The sequence below is a fragment of the Mesoplodon bidens genome, assembly GCF_964165515.1.
Source record: "Mesoplodon bidens genome assembly, chromosome: 6".
In the NCBI taxonomy this organism is placed as follows: Eukaryota; Metazoa; Chordata; class Mammalia; order Artiodactyla; family Ziphiidae; genus Mesoplodon; species Mesoplodon bidens.
The window spans coordinates 63,316,396-63,338,478 of NC_138162.1; the positions used below are offsets into that span (position 1 = coordinate 63,316,396).

At 37.9% G+C, this 22,083-nt stretch overlaps 1 protein-coding gene across 1 annotated transcript in view; it reads right to left on the reverse strand.

The window, feature by feature from the left end:
• The window catches only part of CCDC171 (coiled-coil domain containing 171), a gene marked incomplete at its 3' end in the record, with an annotated part of 346,216 nt that overhangs the window by 193,159 nt on the left and 130,974 nt on the right, over positions 1–22,083 (reverse strand). Inside the window, exons 14-17 of the mRNA XM_081236213.1 lie at positions 21,229–21,318; positions 19,960–20,160; positions 17,243–17,410; positions 8,942–9,130 (exon numbers count right to left, since the gene is read on the reverse strand). Of these exons, the coding sequence (XP_081092339.1) occupies positions 8,942–9,130; positions 17,243–17,410; positions 19,960–20,160; positions 21,229–21,318 (648 nt within the window). The remainder of the gene's footprint in view (positions 1–8,941; positions 9,131–17,242; positions 17,411–19,959; positions 20,161–21,228; positions 21,319–22,083) is intronic.

The window sequence follows — 22,083 nt, forward strand, 5'->3', positions numbered from 1 at the left end:
TATGATTCCATTTATATGACATTCTGGAAAAGGCAAAACTGTAGGGATGCAACAAACCTGCAGTTCCCATATATATTCAGTTGTTTTTTCACAAAGGGACCAGTGCTACTAAATGAGGAAAGTAAAACCTTGAATAAATGGTGTGGGAACAACAAATGCAGGGAGAAAATGAACCTTAGCCTCCATCTAACATCACACACAAAAATTAATCTGAGATGGCTCACAGCCCTAGACATAAAAGTTAAAACTACAAAACCTCTAGAAGAAATGATACATTATCTTCACAATCTTGGGGTATAGAAAAATTGCTTACCACATAAAAATAAAATATTCAAAAGAGTAAAAGATGTATAAGTTGAACTTAGCCAAAAATTTAAAACTTGTGATCATCAAAAGAAACATTAAAAAATGAAAAGGCAAGTGAGATATTGAAAAAAATCTGTGATACTTATGTATGACAAAGAATTTACTATATCCAGAATTTATAAAGAAGTTTTACAAATCAACAAACAACCCAATTTTTTCATGTACAAACACCTGAAGAGACACTTCACAAAAGAAGATATATAAATGGCAATAAGAACATGAAAAGTGCTCAACATCATTAATCACCAAGAAAATGTGAATTAAAACCACAATGAAATCTCATTTTAAAACAACTAGAATGGCTAAAATTTAAAAGACTGACAATGCCAAATTTTGCAGAGGATGTAGAACAATGAAAACTCTCATACACTGATGGTAGAAATATAAAACGATAGAACCATTTTGGAAAAAAGTTTGATAGTTTTTACTAAATATACACCTATCTTATGACCTAGCAACTACATTCTTAACTTTAAAAAAATGAAAAAATATGTCAATAAAATACTTATACAACGTTTGTAGCAATTTTATTTACAATAGCCAAAAACTGGAAAAAAGACAAGTATCCATCAATTCACAATTTATCAAATTGTGGTATAATTATAAAATGGAATGCTACTCAACTATTAAAAAAGAATGAACTACTGATAAACACAACAACAAGGATGAATATCAAAAAATATGTTGAGTGAAATAAGCCAGCCACCAAAGACTACATACTAAATGATTCCATTGAGATGAAATTCTAGAACAAATGAAAGTAATCTGTGATGATAGGTATGAGAACAATGGTTGCCTATGGGGAGTGGAAACTGACTGGAAGAGGTCACAAAAGAACTTTCTGAGGTAATGTAAATGTTTAAGTCTTCAGTGGGGTGATGGGTACATGCGTGCTTACATTGAACAATCATCGACTGGTACACTTAAGATCTGTTCATTTCACTGCATGTCAATGTTACCTCCAAAAAAATTATTTAGGTCTTTTACTACAGTGGTAGAAAGTGCAGAACGTATCACATGGCAGCGTGCATGTAGTGAACAAAGGCCACTTTTAGAGAATGTATGAATTCATTCAAATTCATAAAGAAAGGCTTAATTTCATATAGGGTCCAAATGCTTAGGAAAACAGAATGGTCTTATTTTAAGGAATCTGAAACTTTTTGTTGGCTACTTATTAAAATTTGGTTTCTGGAGAAATAAGGAGATTGGTTCAAGATTGTGGAGTAGAAGGACGCGCTCTCATGCCCTCTTGCAAGAGCACCAGAATCACAACTAACTGCTGAACAGTCATCAACAGGAAGACACTGGAACTCACCAAAAGAGATACCCCACATCCAAAGACAAAGGAGAAGCCACAGTGAGATGGTAGGAGGGGCGCAATCACAATAAAACCGAATCCCATAACTGCTGGGTGGGTGACTCACAAACTGGAGAACACTTATACCACAGAAGTCCACCCACTGGAGTGAAGGTTCTGAGCCCCACGTTAGACTTCCCAACCTGGGGGTCCGACAAGGGAAGGAGGAATTCCTAGAGAATCATACTTTGAAGGCTAGCGGGATTTGATTGCAGGACTTCGACAGCACTGGGGGAAACAGAGACTCCACTCTTGGAGGGCACACACAAAGTAGTGTGCACATAGGGTCCCAGGGGAAGGAGCAGTGACCCCATAGGAACCTAAATCAGACCTATCTTCTAGAGTTGGAGGGTCTCCTGCAGAGGCGGGGGTGGCTGTGTCTCACAGTGAGGACAAGGACACTGGAAGCAGAAATTCTGGGAAGTACTCCTCGGTGTGAGCCCTCCCAGAGACTGCCATTAGCCCCACCAAAGAGCCCGGGTAGTCTCCAGTGCTGGGTCCGCCTTGGGCCAAACAACCAACAGGGAGGGAAGGCAGCCCCACCAATCAGCCAACAAGCGGATTAAAGTCTTACTGAGCTCTGCCCACCAGAGCAAGAGCCAGCTCTACCCACCACCAGCCCCTCCAATCAGGAAATATGCATAAGCCTCTTAGGTAGCCTCATCCGCCAGAGGGCGGACAGCAGAAGCAAGAAGAACTACAATCCTGCAGCCGGTGGAACAAAAACCACATTCACAGAGACATAGACAAAATAAAAAGGCAGAGGACTATGTACCAGCTGAAGGAACAAGATAAAACCCCAGAAAAACAACTAAATGAAGTGGAGATTGGCAACTTTCCAGAAAAAGAATTCAGAATAATGATAGTGAAGATGATTCGGGACCTTGGAAAAAGAATGGAGGCAAAGATCGAGAAGATGCAAGAAATGTTTAACAAAGACCTAGAAGAATTAAAGAACAAACACCTAGAATTAAAGAACAAACAGGGCTTCCCTGGTGGCGCAGTGGTTGAGAGTCCGCCTGCCGATGCAGGGGACACGGGTTCGTGCCCCGGTCTGGGAAGATCCCACATGCCGCGGAGCGGCTGGGCCCGTGAGCCATTGCCGCTGAGCCTGCACGTCCGGAGCCTGTGCTCCGCAACGGGAGAGGCCACAACAGTGAGAGGCCCATGTAACGCAAAAAAAAAAAAAAAAAAAAAAAGAACAAACAAACAGAGGTGAATAATACAATAACTGAAATGAAAAATACACTACAAGGAATCAATAGCAGAATAACTGAGGCAGAAGAACGGATAAGTCACCTGGAGGACACAACGGTGGAATTCACTGCTGCAAAGCAGAATGAAGAAAAAAGAATGAAAAGAAATAAAGACAGCCTAAGAGGCCCCTGGGACAACATTAAATTAAGAGACCTCTGCACCGACATTCAACTCACAGGGGTCCCAGAAGAAGAAGAAAACAAGAAAGGGTCTGAGAAAATATTTGAAGAGATGAGAGTTGAAAACTTCCCTAACATGGGAAAAGAAATAGTCAAACAAGTCCAGGAAGCAGGGAGAGTCCCAGGCAGGATACACCCAAGGAGAAACATGCTGAGACACACAGCAATCAAACTGACAAAAATTAAAGACAAAGAAAAATTATTAAAAGCAACAAGGGGAAAACGACAAATAACATACAAGGCAATTCCCACAAAGATAACAGCTGATTTCTCAGCAGAAACTCTACAAGCCAGAAGGGAGTGGCATGATATATTTAAAGTGATGAAAGGGAAGAACCTACAACCAAGATTACTCTACCTGGCAAGGATCTCACTCAGATTCAACAGGAAAATCAAAAGCTTTACAGACAAGCAAAAGCTAAGAGAATTCAGCACCACAAAACAAGCTCTAAAGCAAATGCTAAAGGAACTTCTCTAAGTGGGAAACACAACAGGAGAAAAGCACCTACAAAAACAAATGCAAAACAATTAAGCAAATGGTAATAGAAACATACATACCAATAATTACCATAAATGTGAATGGATTAAATACTCCAACCAAAAGACAGGCTCACGGAATGGATACAAACACAAGACCCATATATATGCTGTCTACAAGAGACCCACCTCAGACCTAGGGACACATACAGACTAAAAGTGAGGGGATGGAAAAAGATATTCCATGCAAATGGAAATCAAAAAAAAGCTGGAGTAGCTATACTCATATCAGATAAAATAGACTTTAAAATAAAGAATGTTACAAGAGACAAGGAAGGGGCTTCCCTGGTGGCGCAGTGGTTGAGAATCCGCCTGCCAATGCAGGGGATGCGGGTTCGTGCCCCGGTCTGGGAAGATCCCACATGCCGCAGAGCGGCTAGGCCCGTGAGCCATGGCCGCTGGGCCTGCGTGTCCGAAGCCTGTGCTCCGCAACGGGAGAGGCCACAACAGTGAGAGGCCTGTGTACCGCAAAAAAATAAAAAATAAATAAATAAATAAAAAGAGACAAGGAAGGACACTACATAATGATCAACGGATCAATCCAAGAAGAAGATATAACGATTATAAATATATATGCACCCAACAAAGGAGCACCTCAATACATAAGGCAACTGCTAACACCTATAAAAGAGGAAATAAACAGTAACACAATAATGGTGGGGGACGTTAACACCTCACTTACACCAATGGACAGATCATCCAAAATGAAAATAAACAAGGAAACAGAAGCTTTAAATGCCACAATAGACCAGATAGATTAAATTGATATTTATAGGACATTCCATACAAAAACAGCAGATTACACTTTCTTCTCAAGTGCGCATGGAACATTCTCCAGGATAGACCACATATTGGGTCACAAATCAAGCCTCAGTAAATTTAAGAAAACTGAAATCATATCAAGCATCTTTTTTGACCACAACACTATGAGATTAGAAATCAATTACAGGGGAAAAAACGTAAAAAACACAAACACATGGAGGCTAAACAATACATTATTAAACAACCAAGAGATGAATGAAGAAATCAATTACAGGGGAAAAAACGTAAAAAACACAAACACATGGAGGCTAAACAACACATTATTAAACAACCAAGAGATGAATGAAGAAATCAAAGAGGAAATCAAAAACTACCTAGAGACAAATGACAATGAAAACATGACGATCCAAAACCTATGGGATGCAGCAAAAGCAGTTCTAAGAGGGAAGTTTATAGCTATACAAGCCTACCTCAAGAAACAAGAAAAATCTCAAGTAAACAATCTAAACTTACACCTAAAGGAACTAGAGAAAGAAGAACAAACAAAACCCAAAGTTAGCAGAAGGTAAAGATCAGAGCAGCAGAAAGAAATGAAATAGAAACAAAGAAAACAATAGCAAAGATCAATAAAACTAAAAGCTGGTTCTTTGAGAAGATAAACAAAATTGATAAACCATTAGCCAGACTCATCAAGAAAACGAGGGAGAGGACTCAAATCAATAAAATGAGAAATGAAAAACAAGTTACAACAGAGTGCAGAAATACAAAGCATCCTAAGAGACTACTACAAGCAACTCTATGCAAATAAAATGAACAACCTGGAAGAAACGGACAAATTCTTAGAAAGGTATCACCTTCCAAGACTGAACCAGGAAGAAATAGGAAATATGAACAGACCAATCACAAGTAACGAAATTGAAACTGTGATTAAAAATCTCCCGACAAACAAAAGTCCAGGACCAGATGGCTTCACAGGTGAATTCTATCAAACATTTAGAGAAGAGCTAACACCCATCCTTCTCAAACTCTTCCAAAAAAATTGCAGAGGAAGGAACACTCCCAAACTCATTCTATGAGGCCACCATAACCCTGATACCAAAACCAGACAAAGATGTCACAAAAAAAGAAAATTACAGACCAATATCACTGATGAATATAGATGCAAAAATCCTCAACAAAATACTAGCAAACAGAATCCAACAACACATTAAAAGGATCATACACCACGATCAGGTGGCATTTATCCCAGGGATGCACGTATTCTTCAATATACTCAAATCAATCAAAGTGGTAAACCATATTAACAAATTGAAGAATAAAAGCTATATGATCATCTCAATAGATGCAGAAAAAGCTTTTGAAAAAATTTCAACACCCATTTATGATAAAAACTCTCTGGAAAGTGGGCATAGAGGGAACCTACCTCAACATAATAAAGGCCATATATGACAACCCACAGCAAACATCATTCTCAATGGTGAAAAACTGAAAGCATTTCCTCTAAGATCAGGAAAAAGACAAGGTGGCCCACTCTCACCACTATTATTCAACATAGCTTTGGAAGTTTTAGCCACAGTATTCAGAGAAGAAAAAGAAATAAAAGGAATCTAAATCAGAAAAGAAGTAAAACTGTCACAGTTTTCAGATGACATGATCCTATACATAGAGAACCCTAAAGTTGCCAGCAGAAAACTAACAACTACTAGAACTAATCAATGAATTTGGTAAGATTCCAGGATACAAATTTAATGCACAGAAATCTCTTGCATTCTTATACACTAACAACGAAAGATCAGAAAGAGAAATTAAAGAAACACTCCCATTCACCATCGCAACAAAAGAATAAAATACCTAGGAATAAACCTACCTAAGGAGGTAAAAGACCTGTACTCAGAAAACTATAAGACACTGATGAAAGAAATCAAAGATGACACAATCTGATGGAGAGATATACCATGTTCTTGGATTGGAAGAATCAACGTTGTGAAAATGACTATACTACCCAAAGCAATCTACAGATTCAAAGCAATCCCTATCAAATTACCAATGGCATTTTTTACAGAACTAGAACAAAAAAATCTTCAAATTTATATGGAGACAGAAAAGACCCAGAATAGCCAAAGCAGTCTTGAGGGAAAAAAACAGAGCTGGAGTAATCAGAATCCCTGACTTCAGACTATACCACAAAGCTACAGTCATCAAGACAATATTGTACTGGCACAAAAACAGAAATGCAGATCAATGGAACAGGATAGAAATCCCACAGACAAACCCATGCACCTATGGTCAATTAATCAATGACAAAGGAGGCAAGGGTATACAATGGAGAAAAGACAGCCTCTTCAATAAGTGATGCTGGGAAAACTGGACAGCTACATGTAAAAGAATGAAATTAGAACACTCCCTAACACCATACACAAAAATAAACTCAAAATGGATTAGAGACCTAAATATAAGCCCGGAAACTATAAAACTCTTAGAGGAAAACATAGGAAGAATACTGGTTCACATAAATCACAGCAAGACCTTTTTTGACCCACCTCCTAGGAGTAAAAACAAAAATAAACAAATGGGACCTAATGAAACTTAACGAGCTTTTGCACATCAAAGGAAACTATAAACAAGACGAAAAGACAACCCTCAGAATGGGAGAAAATATTTGCAAATGAGTCAACAAAGGATTAATCTCCAAAATATATAAACAGCTCATGCAGCTCAATATTAAAAGAACAGACAACCCCATTAAAAAATGGGCAGGAGACCTATATAGACATTTCTCCAAAGAAGATGTACAGATGGCCGAGAAGCACACGAAAAGCTGCTCAACATCACTGATCATTAGAGAAATGCAAATCAAAGCTACAGTGAGGTATCACCTCACACCAGTTAGAATGGACATCATCAAAAAATCTACAAACAGTATATGCTGGAGAGGGTGTGGTAAAAAGGGAACTCTCCTGCACTGTTGGTGGGGATGTAAATTGATACAGCCACTATGGAGAACAGTATGGAGGTTCCTTAAAAAACTAAAAATAGAATTACCATATGACCCAGCAATCCCACTACTGGGCATATACCCTGAGAAAACCATAATTCAAAAAGACACATGCACCTCAGTGTTCATTGCAGCACTTTTTACAATAGCCAGGTCATGGAAGCAACCTAAATGACATCAACAGACAAATGGATAAAGAAGATGTGGTACACGTATACAATGGAATATTACTCCACCATAAAAAAGGAACAAAATTGGGTCATTTGCAGAGACGTGGATGGACCTAGAGACTGTCATACAGAGTGAAGTAAGTCCGAAAGAGAAAAACAAATATTGTATGTTAATGCATATATGTGGAATCTAGAAAAATAGCAAAGATGAACTGGTTTGCAAAGCAGAAATAGAGACACAGATGCAGAAAACAAACGTATGGACACCAAGGGGGTAAAGCGGGTGGGGGGAGGCGTGATGGTGGTGGATGAATTGGGAGATTGGGATTGACATGTATATACTAATATGTATGTATGTATAAATGTATAAATATGTATTAAATAGGTAACCAATAAGAACCTGCTGTATAAAAAGTAAATAAATAAAATTCAAAAGAAAAAGAGAAAGGAAAAAAAATTTTAAAGTGAATAACAAAATAAATAAATAAAAATAAAGTAAAATAAGATGTGGTTTCCTTTTTTAATTAGACTTGCCAAGATAAGCATGAGTGGATCAAATAAAGAAGATATATACTGAATCAAGTATGAGAAAAATATACAGCCTTCTGGTTTCTAGGTATCTTATCTTGAGAACAAGTGACCAATTATTAAATTCAATACAAAAAAAAGTACACACTATCTTTGTTATTCCTCATTGGGCAGGGATGACGGTTAACCATACAAATTATGTTGACAATATTTTGCACTGGAAAAAAATATAGTTCTGTTAACTACCCATAATTTCTGTTCTCAATCGAATCCAACGTAGAGGACATATTATATCTCACAGACAATAGTTTGCTACTGGGTCTACAACTACAACTCTAGTCCTTCAACAATGTTAGGAGGTATGACAAATTCAACCCCACATGGATTAAAATGATGGTTCACATAAAAACCCCCACGAATGGAATAAGCTGGACCAAAGGATATCTACACTAAAAGAGACAATATTTTACCAAAGTTTCTTAACCTTTATTTCTAAAATAAGGGAAATACTATTTTAGTATTTAATTGATCCACATATTCTAGGATGTTTTAACCAGAAACCCATCTACTTCCAAACTTAAATAAAAGACAATCCGTAATACGCCGGAGTGCACACAGGCCCATTTGTGTGTGTGTGTGTGTCTGCATGATCACATGTATGTGTACCTAACAAGCAAGTTCTGTGTGGTTCTCCAAAGTTGTAACTGACTTGGCATGGGTACTGAAAGAAAACACTTAGAAGTAAAAGATTGAGCATTCCATTTTAAAGCTCTTTGTGGAAGTAGCATACCTGTGCCCTCTTCCGTACCTCCAGGAGGAGTTCGGAGTACTGCAGCTCCAGTTCCTTCTTTTGCTTGTGCCAGCAGCTCTCCTGGGCTTTGATCTGCTCTGACACTTTGTTAAAGGTGTCCTCCTGGGTTTGCTGAAGCTCTCTCATTGTATCAGACTTGTTTTTACAGATATACTCTAGATGACGTATCTAATTGAGGAAATGCAACAAATAAGATAGGCTCACAAACAAGTCCTTTGTATCATCTCCCCCCAAAATCTATTCCAGAATTTTATACTACATTTTATTCCTTAAGATCATATAAAAATTTTAAGTTAAAATGAAAAAAAAATTAAGAAACAGGAATTAGTAGAACAAAATTATATTTTAGCAGAAAATGTGTGAATTGCATGCATAGATGACATCTATTCTTTTTCTCTAATAATGTTACTTATTCTATAATCAATTTTACTGAGAAAATTAAGAAGAATATTTTAACTTCTAGAGCCAAAGCTCAAACTGTTCAGATATCTCAATGGGAAAGGAAGTATTTAAATGAGATTTACAAATCTACAAACATTTTACATATAATAAAGCAGAATGTTCCAACCATTTTTTATTTCACATTCAAAACAATGGAGAGAAAATCCTCATCATCTAACATGTATAACAATTAATGATGTTTGAAACTATGAAAAACTATTAAAACACAATACCATCTCAGAGGATTAAAACATGTACTCATTTTCATTATCAGTACTTTTCAAATCCGTTATACACATAGTCACAATCAAGAACAGCATCTCCGAGATAAGAAGTGATTTAGGAACAACTCCTACAGAACACCTACTGAACGCTGGCAGAAGACCTCACACCTCCCAAAAGGCAAGAAACTCCCCACGTACCTGGGTAGGGCAAAGCGGAGAGATTCCCGCACAGAAGATCGGTGCCAACCGGCACTCACCAGCCCGAGAGTCTTGTCTGCTCGCCCGCCGGGGCGGGCAGCGTTGGGAGCTGAGGCTCGGGCTTCGGTCGGAGAGCAGGGAGAGGACTGGGGCTGGCGGCGTGAACACAGCCTGAAGGGGCTAATGCGCCACAGCTAGCCGGGAGGGAGTCCAGGGAAAAGTATGGAGCTGCCGAAGAGGCAAGAGACTTTTTCTTCCCTCTTTGTTTCCTGGTGCGCGAGGAGAGGGGATTAAGAGCGCTGCTTAAAGGAGCTCCGGAGACAGGCGCGAGCCGCGGCTGAAAGCGCGGAGCCCAGAGACGGGCTTGGGACGCTGGGGCTGCTGCCGCCACCACGAGGCCTGTGTGCGAGCGCAGGTCACTGTCCACGCCTCCCTTCCAGGGAGACTGTGCAGCCCGTCACTGCCGGGGTCCCGGGATCCAGGGACGGCTTCCCTGGGAGAACGCATGGCGCGCCTCCGGCTGGTGCAACGTCACGCTGGCTTCTGCCGCCGCAGGCTCACCCCGCCCTCCGTGCCCCTCCCTCCCCCCCGGCCAGAGTGAGCGAGGGTCCCCGAAGCGGCTGCTCCTTTAACCCTGTCCTGTCTGAGCGAAGAACAGACGCCCTCCGGCGACCTACACGCAGAGGCGGGGCCAAATCCAAAGCTGAGACCCGGGAGCTGTGAGAACAAAGAAGAGAAAGGGAAAGCTCTCCCAGCAGCCTCAGAAGCAGCGGACTAAAGCTCCACAATCAATTTGATGTACCCTGCATCTGTGGAATACATGAATAGACAACAAATCATCCCAAATTGAGGAGCCAGGAGTCAGTGCTGTGCCTCTGAGGTGGGAGAGCCAACTTCAGGACACTGGTCCACAAGAGACCTCCCAGCTCCACATAATATCAAACGGCGAAAATCTTCCAGAGATCTCCATCTCAACACCAGCACCCAGCTTCACTCAACAACCAGCAAGCTACAGGGCTGGACACCCTATGCCAAACAACTAGCAAGACAGGAACACAATGCCACCCATTAGCAGAGAGGCTGCCTAAAGTCATAAAAAGTCCACAGACACCCCAAAACACACCACCAGACGTGGACTTGCCCACCAGAAAGACAAGATCCAGCCTCATCCACCAGAACACAGGCACTAGTCCCCTACACCAGGAAGCCTCACAACCCACTGAACCAACCTTAGCCACTGGGGACAGACACCACAAACAACGGGAACTATGAATCTGCAGCCTGCAAAAAGGAGACCCCAAACACAGTAAGATAAGCAAAATGAGAAGAAAGAAAAACACACAGCAGGAGAAGGAGCAAGATAAAAACCCACCAGACCTAACAAATGAAGAGGAAATAGGCAGTCTACCTGAAAAAGAATTCAGAATAATGATAGTAAAGATGATCCAAAATCTTGGAAATAGAATAGACAAAATGCAAGAAACAGTTAACAAGGACCTAGAAGAAGTAAAGATGAATCAAGCAATGATTAAAAACACAATAAGTGAAATGAAAAATACTCTAGATGCAATCAATAGCAGAATAACTGAGGCAGAAGAACGGATAAGTGACGTGGAAGATAAAATAGTGGAAATAACTACTTCAGAGCAGAAGAAAGAAAAAAGAATGAAAAGAACTGAGGAGAGTCTCAGAGACCTCTGGGACAACATTAAACACACCAACATTCGAATTATAGGGGTTCCAGAAGAAGAAGAGAAAAAGAAAGGGACTGAGAAAATATTTGAATAGATTATAGTTGAAAACTTCCCTAATATGGGAAAGGAAATAGTCAGTCAAGTCCAGGAGGCACAGAGAGTCCCATACAGGATAAATCCAAGGAGAAATATGCCAAGACACATATTAATCAAACTGTCAAAAATTAAATACAAAGGAAACATTAAAAGCAGCAGGGAAAAACAACAAATAACACACAAGGGAATCCCCATAAGGTTAACAGCTGCTCTGTCAGCAGAAACTCTGCAAGCCAGAAGGGACTGGCAGGACATATTTAAAGTGTTGAAGGAGAAAAACCTGCAACCAAGATTACTCTACCCAGCAAGGATCTCATTCAGATTTGATGGAGAAATTAAAACCTTTTCAGACAAGCAAAAGCTGAGAGAGCTCAGCACCACCAAACCAGCTTTACAACAAATGCTAAAGGAACTTCTCTAGGCAAGAAACAAAACAGAAGGAAAAGACCTACAATAACAAACCCAAAACAATTAAGAAAATGGGAATAGGAACATACATCGATAATTACCTTAAACGTAAATGGACTAAATGCTCCCACCAAAAGACACAGATTGGCTGAATGGATACAAAAACAAGACCCATATATATGCTGTCTACAAGAGACCCACTTCAGACCTAGAGACACATACAGACTGAAAGTAAGGGGATGGAAAAAGATATTCCATGCAAATGGAAACCAAAAGAAAGCTGGAGTAGCAATTCTCATATCAGACAAAATAGACTCTAAAATAAAGACTATTACAAGAGACAAAGAAGGACACTACATAATGATCAAGGGATCGATCCAAGAAGAAGATATAACAATTGTAAATATTTATGCACCCAACATAGGAGCACCACAATACATAAGGCAAATACTAACAGCCATAAAAGGGGAAATCGACAGTAACACATTCATAGTAGGGGACTTTAACACCCCACTTTCACCAATGGACACATCATCCAAAATGAAAATAAATAAGGAAACACAAGCTTTAAATGATACATTAAACAAGATGGACTTAATTGATATTTATAGGACATTCCATCCAAAAACAACAGAATACACATTTTTCTCAAGTGCTCATGGAACATTCTCCAGGATAGATCATATCTTGGGTCACAAATCAAGCCTTGGTAAATTTAAGAAAATTGAAATTGTATCAAGTATCTTTTCCGACCACAATGCTGAGACTAGATATCAATTACAGGAAAAGATCTGTAAAAAATACAAACACATGGAGGCTAAACAATACACTACTTAATAATGAAGTGATCACTGAAGAAATCAAAGAGGAAATTAAAAAATACCTAGAAACAAATGACAATGGAGACACGATGACCCAAAACCTATGGGACGCAGCAAAAGCAGTTCTAAGAGGGAAGTTTATAGCAATACAATCCCACCTTAAGAAACAGGAAACATCTCGAATAAACAACCTAACCTTGCACCTAAAGCAATTAGAGAAAGAAGAACAAAAACATCCCAAAGTTAGCAGAAGGAAAGAAATCATAAAAATCAGATCAAAAATAAATGAAAAAGAAATGAAGGAAACGATAGCAAAGATCAATAAAACTAACAGCTTGTTCTTTGAGAAGATAAACAAAATTGATAAACCATTAGCCAGACTCATCAAGAAAAAAAGGGAGAAGAATCAAATCAATAGAATTAGAAATGAAAAAGGAGAAGTAACAACTGACACTGCAGAAATACAAAATATCATGAGAGATTACTACGAGCAACTCTATGCCAATAAAATGGACAACCTGGAAGAAATGGACAAATTCTTAGAAATGCACAACCTTCTGAGACTGAATCAGGAAGAAATAGAAAATATGAACAGACCAAACACAAGCACTGAAATTGAAACTGTGATTAAAAGTCTTCCTTCCAAAGCCCAGGACCAGATGGCTTCACAGGGGAATTCTATCAAACATTTAGAGAAGAGCTAACACCTATCCTTCTCAAACTCTTCCAAAATATAGCAGAGGGAGGAACACTCGCAAACTCATTCTACGAGGTCACCATCACCCTGATACCAAAACCAGACAAGGATGTCACAAAGAAAGAAAACTACAGGCCAATATCACTGATGAACATAGATGCAAAAATCCTCAACAAAATACTAGCAAACAGAATCCAACAGCACATTAAAAGCATCATACACCATGATCAAGTGGGGTTTATTCCAGGAATGCAAGGATTCTTCAATATATGCAAATCAATCAACGTGATACACCATATTAACAAATTGAAGGAGAAAAACCATATGATCATCTCAATAGATGCAGAGAAAGCTTTCGACAAAATTCAACACCCAGTTATGATAAAAACCCTGCAGAAAGTAGGCATAGAGGGAACTTTCCTCAACATAATAAAGGCCATATATGACAAACCCACAGCCAGCATCGCCCTCAATGGTGAAAAACTTAAACCATTTCCACTAAGATCAGGAACAAGACAAGGTTGCCCACTCTCACCACTCTTATTCAACATAGTTTTGGAACTTTTAGCCACAGCAATCAGAGAAGAAAAGGAAATAAAAGGAATCCAAATCAGAAAAGAAGAAGTAAAGCTGTCACTGTTTGCAGATGACATGATACTATACATAGAGAATCCTAAAGATGCTACCAGAAAACTACTAGAGCTAATCAATGAATTTGGTAAAGTAGCAGGATACAAAATTAATGCACAGAAATCTCTGGCATTCCTATATACTAATGGTGAAAAATCTGAAAGTGAAATCAAGGACACACTCCCATTTACCACTGCAACAAAAAGATAAAATATCTATGAATAAACCTACCTAAGGAGACAAAAGACCTGTATGCAGAAAATTATAAGACACTGATGAAAGAAATTAAAGATGATACAAATAGATGGAGAGATATACCATGTTCTTGGATTGGAAGAATCAACATTGTGAAAATGACTCTACTACCCAAAGCAATCTACAGATTCAATGCAATCCCTATCAAACTACCACTGGCATTTTTCACAGAACTAGAACAAAAAATTTCACAATTTGTATGGAAACACAAAAGACCCCGAATAGCCAAAGCAATCTTGAGAATGAAAAATGGAGCTGGAGGAATCAGGCTCCCTGACTTCAGACTATACTACAAAGCTACAGTAATCAAGAGAGTATGGTACTGGCACAAAAACAGAAAGATAGATCAATGGAACAGGATAGAAAGCCCAGAGATAACCCCACACACATATGGTCACCTTATCTTTGATGAAGGAGGCAGGGATGTACAGTGCAGAAAGGACAGTCTCTTCAATAAGTGGTGCTGGGAAAACTGGACAGGGACATGTAAAAGTATGAGATTAGATCATTCCCTAACACCATACACAAAAATAAGTTCAAAATGGATTAAAGACCTAAATGTAAGGCCAGACACTATCAAACTCTTAGAGGAAAACATAGGCAGAACACTCTATGACATAAATCACAGCAAGATTCTTTTTGACCCACCTCCTAGAGAAATGGAAATAAAGACAAAAATAAACACATGGGACCTAATGAAACTTAAAAGCTTTTGTACAGCAAAGGAAACCATAAATAAGACCAAAAGACAACCCTTAGAATGGGAGAAAATATTTGCAAATGAAGCAACTGACAAAGGATTAATCTCCAAAATTTATAAGCAGCTCATGCAGCTCAATAACAAAAAAACAAACAACCCAATCCAAAAATGGGCAGAAGACCTAAATAGACATTTCTCCACAGAAGATATACAGACTGCCAACAAATACATGAAAGGATGCTCAACATCTTTAATCATTAGAGAAATGCAAATCAAAAGTACAATGAGATATCATCTCACACCAGTCAGAATGGCCATCATCAAAAAATCTAGAAACAATAAATGCTGGAGAGGGTGTGGAAAAAAGGGAACACTCTTGCACTGCTGGTGGGAATGTGAATTGGTACAGCCAGTATGGAGAACAGTATGGAGGTTCCTTAAAAAACTACAAATAGAACTACCATATGACCCAGCAATCCCACTACTAGGCATATACCCTGAGAAAACCATAATTCAGAAAGAGTCATGTACCAAAATGTTCATAACAGCCCTATTTATAATAGCCCGGAGATGGAAACAACCTAAGTGTCCATCATCGGATGAATGGGTAAAGAAGATGTGGCACATATATACAATGGAATATTACTCAGCCATAAAAAGAAACGAAATTGAGCTATTTGTAATGAGGTGGACGGACCTAGAGTCTGTCATACAGAGTGAAGTAAGTCAGAAAGAGAAAGACAAATACTGTATGCTGACACATATATATGGAATTTAAGGAAAAAAAATGTCATGAAGAACATAGGCGTAAGACAGGAATAAAGACACAGACCTACTTGAGAATGGACTTGAGGATATAGGAAGGGGGAAGGGTAAGCTGTGACAAAGCAAAAGAGAGGCATGGACATATATACACTACCAAACGTAAGGGAGATAGCTAGTGGGAAGCAGCCGCATAGCACAGGGAGATCAGCTAGGTGCTTTGTGACCGCCTGGAGAGGTGGGATAGCGAGGGTGGGAGGGAGACGCAAGAGGGAAGGGATATGGGAACATATGTATATGTATAACTGATTAAATTTGTTATAAAGCAGAAACTAACACACCATTGTTAAGAAATTATACTCTAATAAAGATGTAAAAAAAAAAGAACAGCATCTCCACTTCTCACAATTTATTCCCTCATTTCCTCAATCCTACTTCTCAGTGCCTATGATTGTTTGCCAATCGGACCAAGACAATATGCTCTTACTCTAAAACTGGGCCAAGATGCTATTTCATTACTTCAACAGAAGTAATGAAAAAAAAACTTAGGGAACAGTTTTTCTCTCTGTGTCCCTTAAGAGCAAATGTCACTGCAACTAAGATCTGGAAACTAGATCACATAAATATAGTTCTGACTAGTTCAATAGAGCTGGGATAAGAATCAATACCTTTAATGGAGGAATACACTGGACTGCTAAGCCACTTTCATTTTCAATAACCAAAATGAGGTTTTTTCATTTTTTTTTTGGAAAGACTGAATTCCTAGGTTTGTGAATGATAAAGGCACCATAATAGTCTACTGTTTTCTCCTACAATACATCCTTCTTACATTCTAAAGCACTGAATGGGTTTTGCAATATACAGTTTGTTATATTATAAGAAATATCATAAACATAATTTTTAAATTTTAAGTGCTTTTAAAGTAACACCTTGTTATTTCCTGAGCAAAGAATTTTAAGATCATGTTTTGAATAACTGTATCTTGTTTCTATTTTATGCTAACATAAAGTGTTGGTTTATTAATGTAAATGACTAAGTTCTTTGAATTGCTTCATCAGTAAGATTAATTTATTTTCTTTTAATTAGGTCCCTGTGGCTAACACTGGCTAGCAGTATTAGCATGTCCTGAACAGAAAGTGGAGCTCAGAGACTTCATACAGACTTCAGTCACATTTACATGCCCATAGCAATGGCATCAAACTGAGTTGTAGACAAGCCATAATTAATGGTATTGAATTATTAACACCCAAATTCTTTTTGAAATAAGATGAATGTCAGCCCCTCTTAATGATACTGTGATGTGGACAAATGTCACTGAATTTAATAGAGGTATCTGGTGCCTGAGGACAGTTACCTTCTCATTAGCCCTGTTGAGGTCTATGATCCAGGCATCAACATTCTCCTGCAAAACTGCACAAAGCTCAGACCAAGAGAATTTATCCAGCATGCCTTCTGGTTGTTTTATGAGCACAGAGCCTGCTATCAAGTGCTGATACAAGGTATGAAGGAAGGTTAGCTTCTCCTACGAGAAAAAAAGAAATTAATTCCAGTATATAAACACTGTAAGAAGTAAAACACTTCATATACATGGTGAAGAATTTATTTCAAAAATCCTGGAAAGGAATGAAGATACTCAAGTATTAGAATATTGCCATTTTGGTGACTTCTTTTACATTCAAAATTAAGCATCAGGCAGAAACTTGAAATTTCTTACATTTAGTTTTCAAAACCAAAATCTCAAGTCTAGAAGCCAGAAGACCCGGGTTCTGCTAAGGACGTGATCTGAGTAAGTGTCTGTTCAGACCTCACCTTCCCCAGCTGTAACATGAGGTATCTGGACTAGTTGTTTCTAAGCCCTTCTAACTGGAACTTAGTATGGTAATTCTATAATTTCATATTTACATTTACCAAAAAAGATGTTATTTAAGTCAAAAAACTAATGTAAAGAGAAGAGCGTTACCCAACTCTGTTGAAGAAAAAGTTATACCAATATCTGTACTTTACATGCACACAAGTGTTCAGCCTTCCTCCTCCTCCAGAGATTCCAGTTTACTTACCACTTATAGGAAATCTATCCCAAGCCCCCTAGGCAAAGCAGAGAGTGATATGAAAGAGATGGAAGATGGGCTCATTTTTCTTCCCCACTTAGAAGTTCATACCATATTTGGCACACTGGGCATTTGTAGGTGTTTAAATATTACAAAGTTAACAGTCCAAAAAATGGACATAGCTGCCCAAGATATACTTTCAAAACTGTCCAATTAAAAATATGTTTAAAAAATCCTTTAAAATTATATTGCCATTGTCATAGTTAAACCATCCATTGTTTAATGACCTAGAAACTCTATACTGCAAATTCAGTAAAAAGCTGATCCCATCTTGAACACACAAGGAGAGTTTACTTACTAAAATGCTAAATGGCTCTCTTTATAAGGCATTTCATCTATAAAGTCAAAGAATGGAACTCAAGACAAGGTTAATTGTGAACCTGCAAAATGAGTATTTTATGTAGATAAAATAAGTTCCCTCAAGATTTTTTAACAGATCAGCAGGAAAACTTTTAAAAGAAGAAAATTTAAGAGGAAAAAATAGGAATTCTAATCTTCCAGATAAGAAAAACTGAATGTAGTATATGTAAAGGTTTTATAGTTAGAAATTGTCGTGAAAGTTTTCCAATATATATAAAATTGTGCATCTTTAATTCTCCCTGTATGTCACCTTAGTTTTTTTCCAAATATAACGATTTAAAAACCAAAAAATTTGAATATATAGTTATATCCACAAACTTGAGTTAGGATATCAGAAGAGTCTTCATAAATATGCTATGTCTTTTTCTTTTTTAAGCAATTAAAGATGTCTTTTGCATTTTCAACTAAGTTGAGATGTTTAAAAATCTTGTTAAATATAACTAACCAAACAGAATATTCAGGCACTGAAAATCGTTCCTCCCCACATTTTGCCAAGTGATCGAGTTCTTCCGAAAGGGTAATTCATTGTGTTGCCATCATGTCCTTTTTGCTTGGGCTGTGATGAACCGTGCATGATAATCATCCATTTGGCATGAAAAGAGAATCTCAAGATCCAAAATCAATTCACACATGTTGAACCTAACCACAATGCTGTAGACATGCTGACTTTACAATACAGTCAGGCTTCTAGTTTCCTTTACTTTAATCATTATCTGATGTGTAGAACAATTCCAGCCCCTTCATGTGGACACAATTTAAATCCCAGACTGTAAGAAGAGTGGAAAGAATGTTTCCTTTTTACTCTCTTGGCATTCATGTTCGTATTTGTTGGAGTAATGAACTCAATATGCAGGACGACTCAGATAAACTAGCTCCACACTAGCTAGACTAGCTCTACCTCCCATGGGTAAAAGAAAATATAAGATAACAATTCTACTCACACAGGCTCATACAGTTATATAAAAGTTTGTCATAATATTGTAAGAAGCCATTAATAAATTAACACAGATAGGTAACTCTCAAGGGCATCCAAATAAACTTTTAACTTTGTGGGACTTGTATTTTTCTAAATTTTGTTTAATATCCTACAATTATAAAGAGTAAGGTGACTGTCTATTACAGTAGATATTATTCCTGTTTTGCAAATAAGGAAACAAAGATGTGGAGAGACCAAGCTATGTGGCTTGTCCATATTCACAGTTTGTAAATAAAAGTACCTCTATCCATGTCAATTCTTTCTGATTACAAAAAAGATTCTTTCCACCATGGCAGGCTACTAAACTACTGAAATAAAAAATAATTTTGTCATTGGCAAACAGGACTGTTAGGAGCATAGCTACTTGAGATAGGATGTTCTAATAGCGAAAATTACTTGTATAAGTGATAAAAGGGTTAAAATACTTTATTTCTCTTGCAAAATAGGATCATACAAGAGTAATGGAATGACTGATTTTGCAGCTGGCATGAAGATTTCAAAAGAGCTCAGAAGAATTTTTTGAATTAAATCAAATAAGAATAAAAACAGACACTTGACAGATGTAAACTTCTAAAACTGAGATTAGTGCAAGGCCTTTCCTGACAGTCATCTTGTCTCAGGTAATACCTCTGTATCCTTATGGAAAGTCTGGGAAAGCTTCTGCAGCTCACTTTCAGATTGGGCTGCTCGCGCGTTTTCTTTCTCCCAACAGTGCAGCATATTTTGTAGTTCCACTTTTAAAGTGCTTATTAGAGCCTCTCTGTCTGCACATTTAGTGCGTAAATGACTTAACTCTTTATTGACATCAGCCAATTTATCCTGAAGGTCCTGTTGGAGACACCAAATAAAGAGATTGTATCAAGATGATAACATTTAAATATAAAATGTTAATTACTTACTCCAAAAAGCTCTTTGAGTTTTCCTTTCAACTCATTATAAGAATATAACTTGGTAGCCCCCAAATTTTTTTAAACTTGTAAATAACATTTTAAAAATAAATCTCTTACATTTACTATAAGAACATTTACTTCCCAATGACATTCCAAATACCAATAGAGGGCTTCCCTGGTGGCGCAGTGGTTGAGAGTCCGCCTGCCGATGCAGGGGACGCGGGTTCGTGCCCCGGTCCGGGAAGTTCCCACATGTCGCGGAGCAGCTGGGCCCGTGAGCCATGGCCACTGGGCCTGTGCGTCCGGAGCCTGTGCTCCGCCACGGGAGAGGCCGCAACAGTGAGAGGCCCACGTACCACAAAAAAAAAAAAAAAAAAAAGTTTACAAATACCAATAGAAATCTCAAATATGTGACATAAAATTCTGCTGAACTATTTACTCCTTACCCTTAACAAATTCTACTCAAGTATGTCCATGACAAACGACATGAACCAACATCAAAAAATTCCAACTCTGAACGTTCGATTAGTACAATTTTGCAAAGATGTAGTACATAAGACCAGCACAGAAAATAAACTGTTGCCCTAGACCTTAGCCAGGTGTGGTCACAGCCCACTACTAGGCATGATGTACTAAAAACAATGGCTCCACCCCAAAATGATGAAAACTGACCCCAAATACTGATGTGCTATGTAAAATATGTTGAATGTGTATCTAAGGCTGGATATCAAATCTTAAATCATTTTTTGAATCTATGGTATTATAATTAAATCTGGGAAATGAATTTTTCCTTTAACCAAAACAATTTCCAATCAAGTTTTATTTTTTAATGAAAAAACATTCTTCTTACTTTGACCAACATTTAAAAAAGTTTTTAATTGTATCTAAACATACTTAATCAAAAATAGGAAGATATATTTTCAGATATCTCTACTTAAAAATATTCCCTAAATAATTATATTTGTTTCCTAATAAAAAAGGAAAAAGTTATTCTAAATCACAATACCTTTATATTTTTAGCATGAGATTCTACCTTCTGTTTGGTAGACTCAAGTTCATTAGATGCCTTTTCCTTAGCATGATTCACGTTGCTTAGCTGATGAAAGAAAATGTAAGTAAACTTTTAAAATATTTTTCAACGGTGGGTAACTCAAAAGCTAATCTTTAAATGTTTTTATGCAATTACTTAAATACAAACTTTTTATAGTAATCCAGAGACTTAAAAAATTATTTCTTTTGGTTAACTATGTAATTTCTGTCCCAAGTTCACATGGCTAAAAAGAAAAGAAAGCATTCAAGCTTAAAATGTCGGTAATGTTATTGTGTTTTTACTAGATATCTGGATAAAGGATTTCATTCTTACTGTAAACAAATATAACTTTATTCTTAAAATCCTACTGGACCAAAATGCCAGAAGCAGTGGTATCTATACAGAAAGAAAAAAGGACAGACCAGAAGACTGTTCTTTCTACATGACGAGAATATTCACTGGTCTCTCAGTCCATATGACAACTTCAGGGTCGGTCACATGCTGTCCTACTGGGAAGGCTTGTGGCAGGTCATCAGTTGGTCCTGCTCCGCTTGTGATTTATTTTCTTTGACAGTTCATTCTTCTTTCTGTCAGACTGCTCTTTTTGCTTTCTTTGCAGCCACCCCTTGGTCTCCCCACTGCTGTCTCTGGCACTGGTTCACAACAAAGCGCATTACTAAGCCAAAGCCTGCTGAGTCGACTTTTCAACTGTGCTGAGGATCATGTGACATTCATCCTCCCAAATAACAATTCGCTGTGGGTAATATGTTCCTAGTTACCCTGCAGCTTCCAGACCTAGGCCTCAGAAGAGTTTCATAAACTACTAACAAT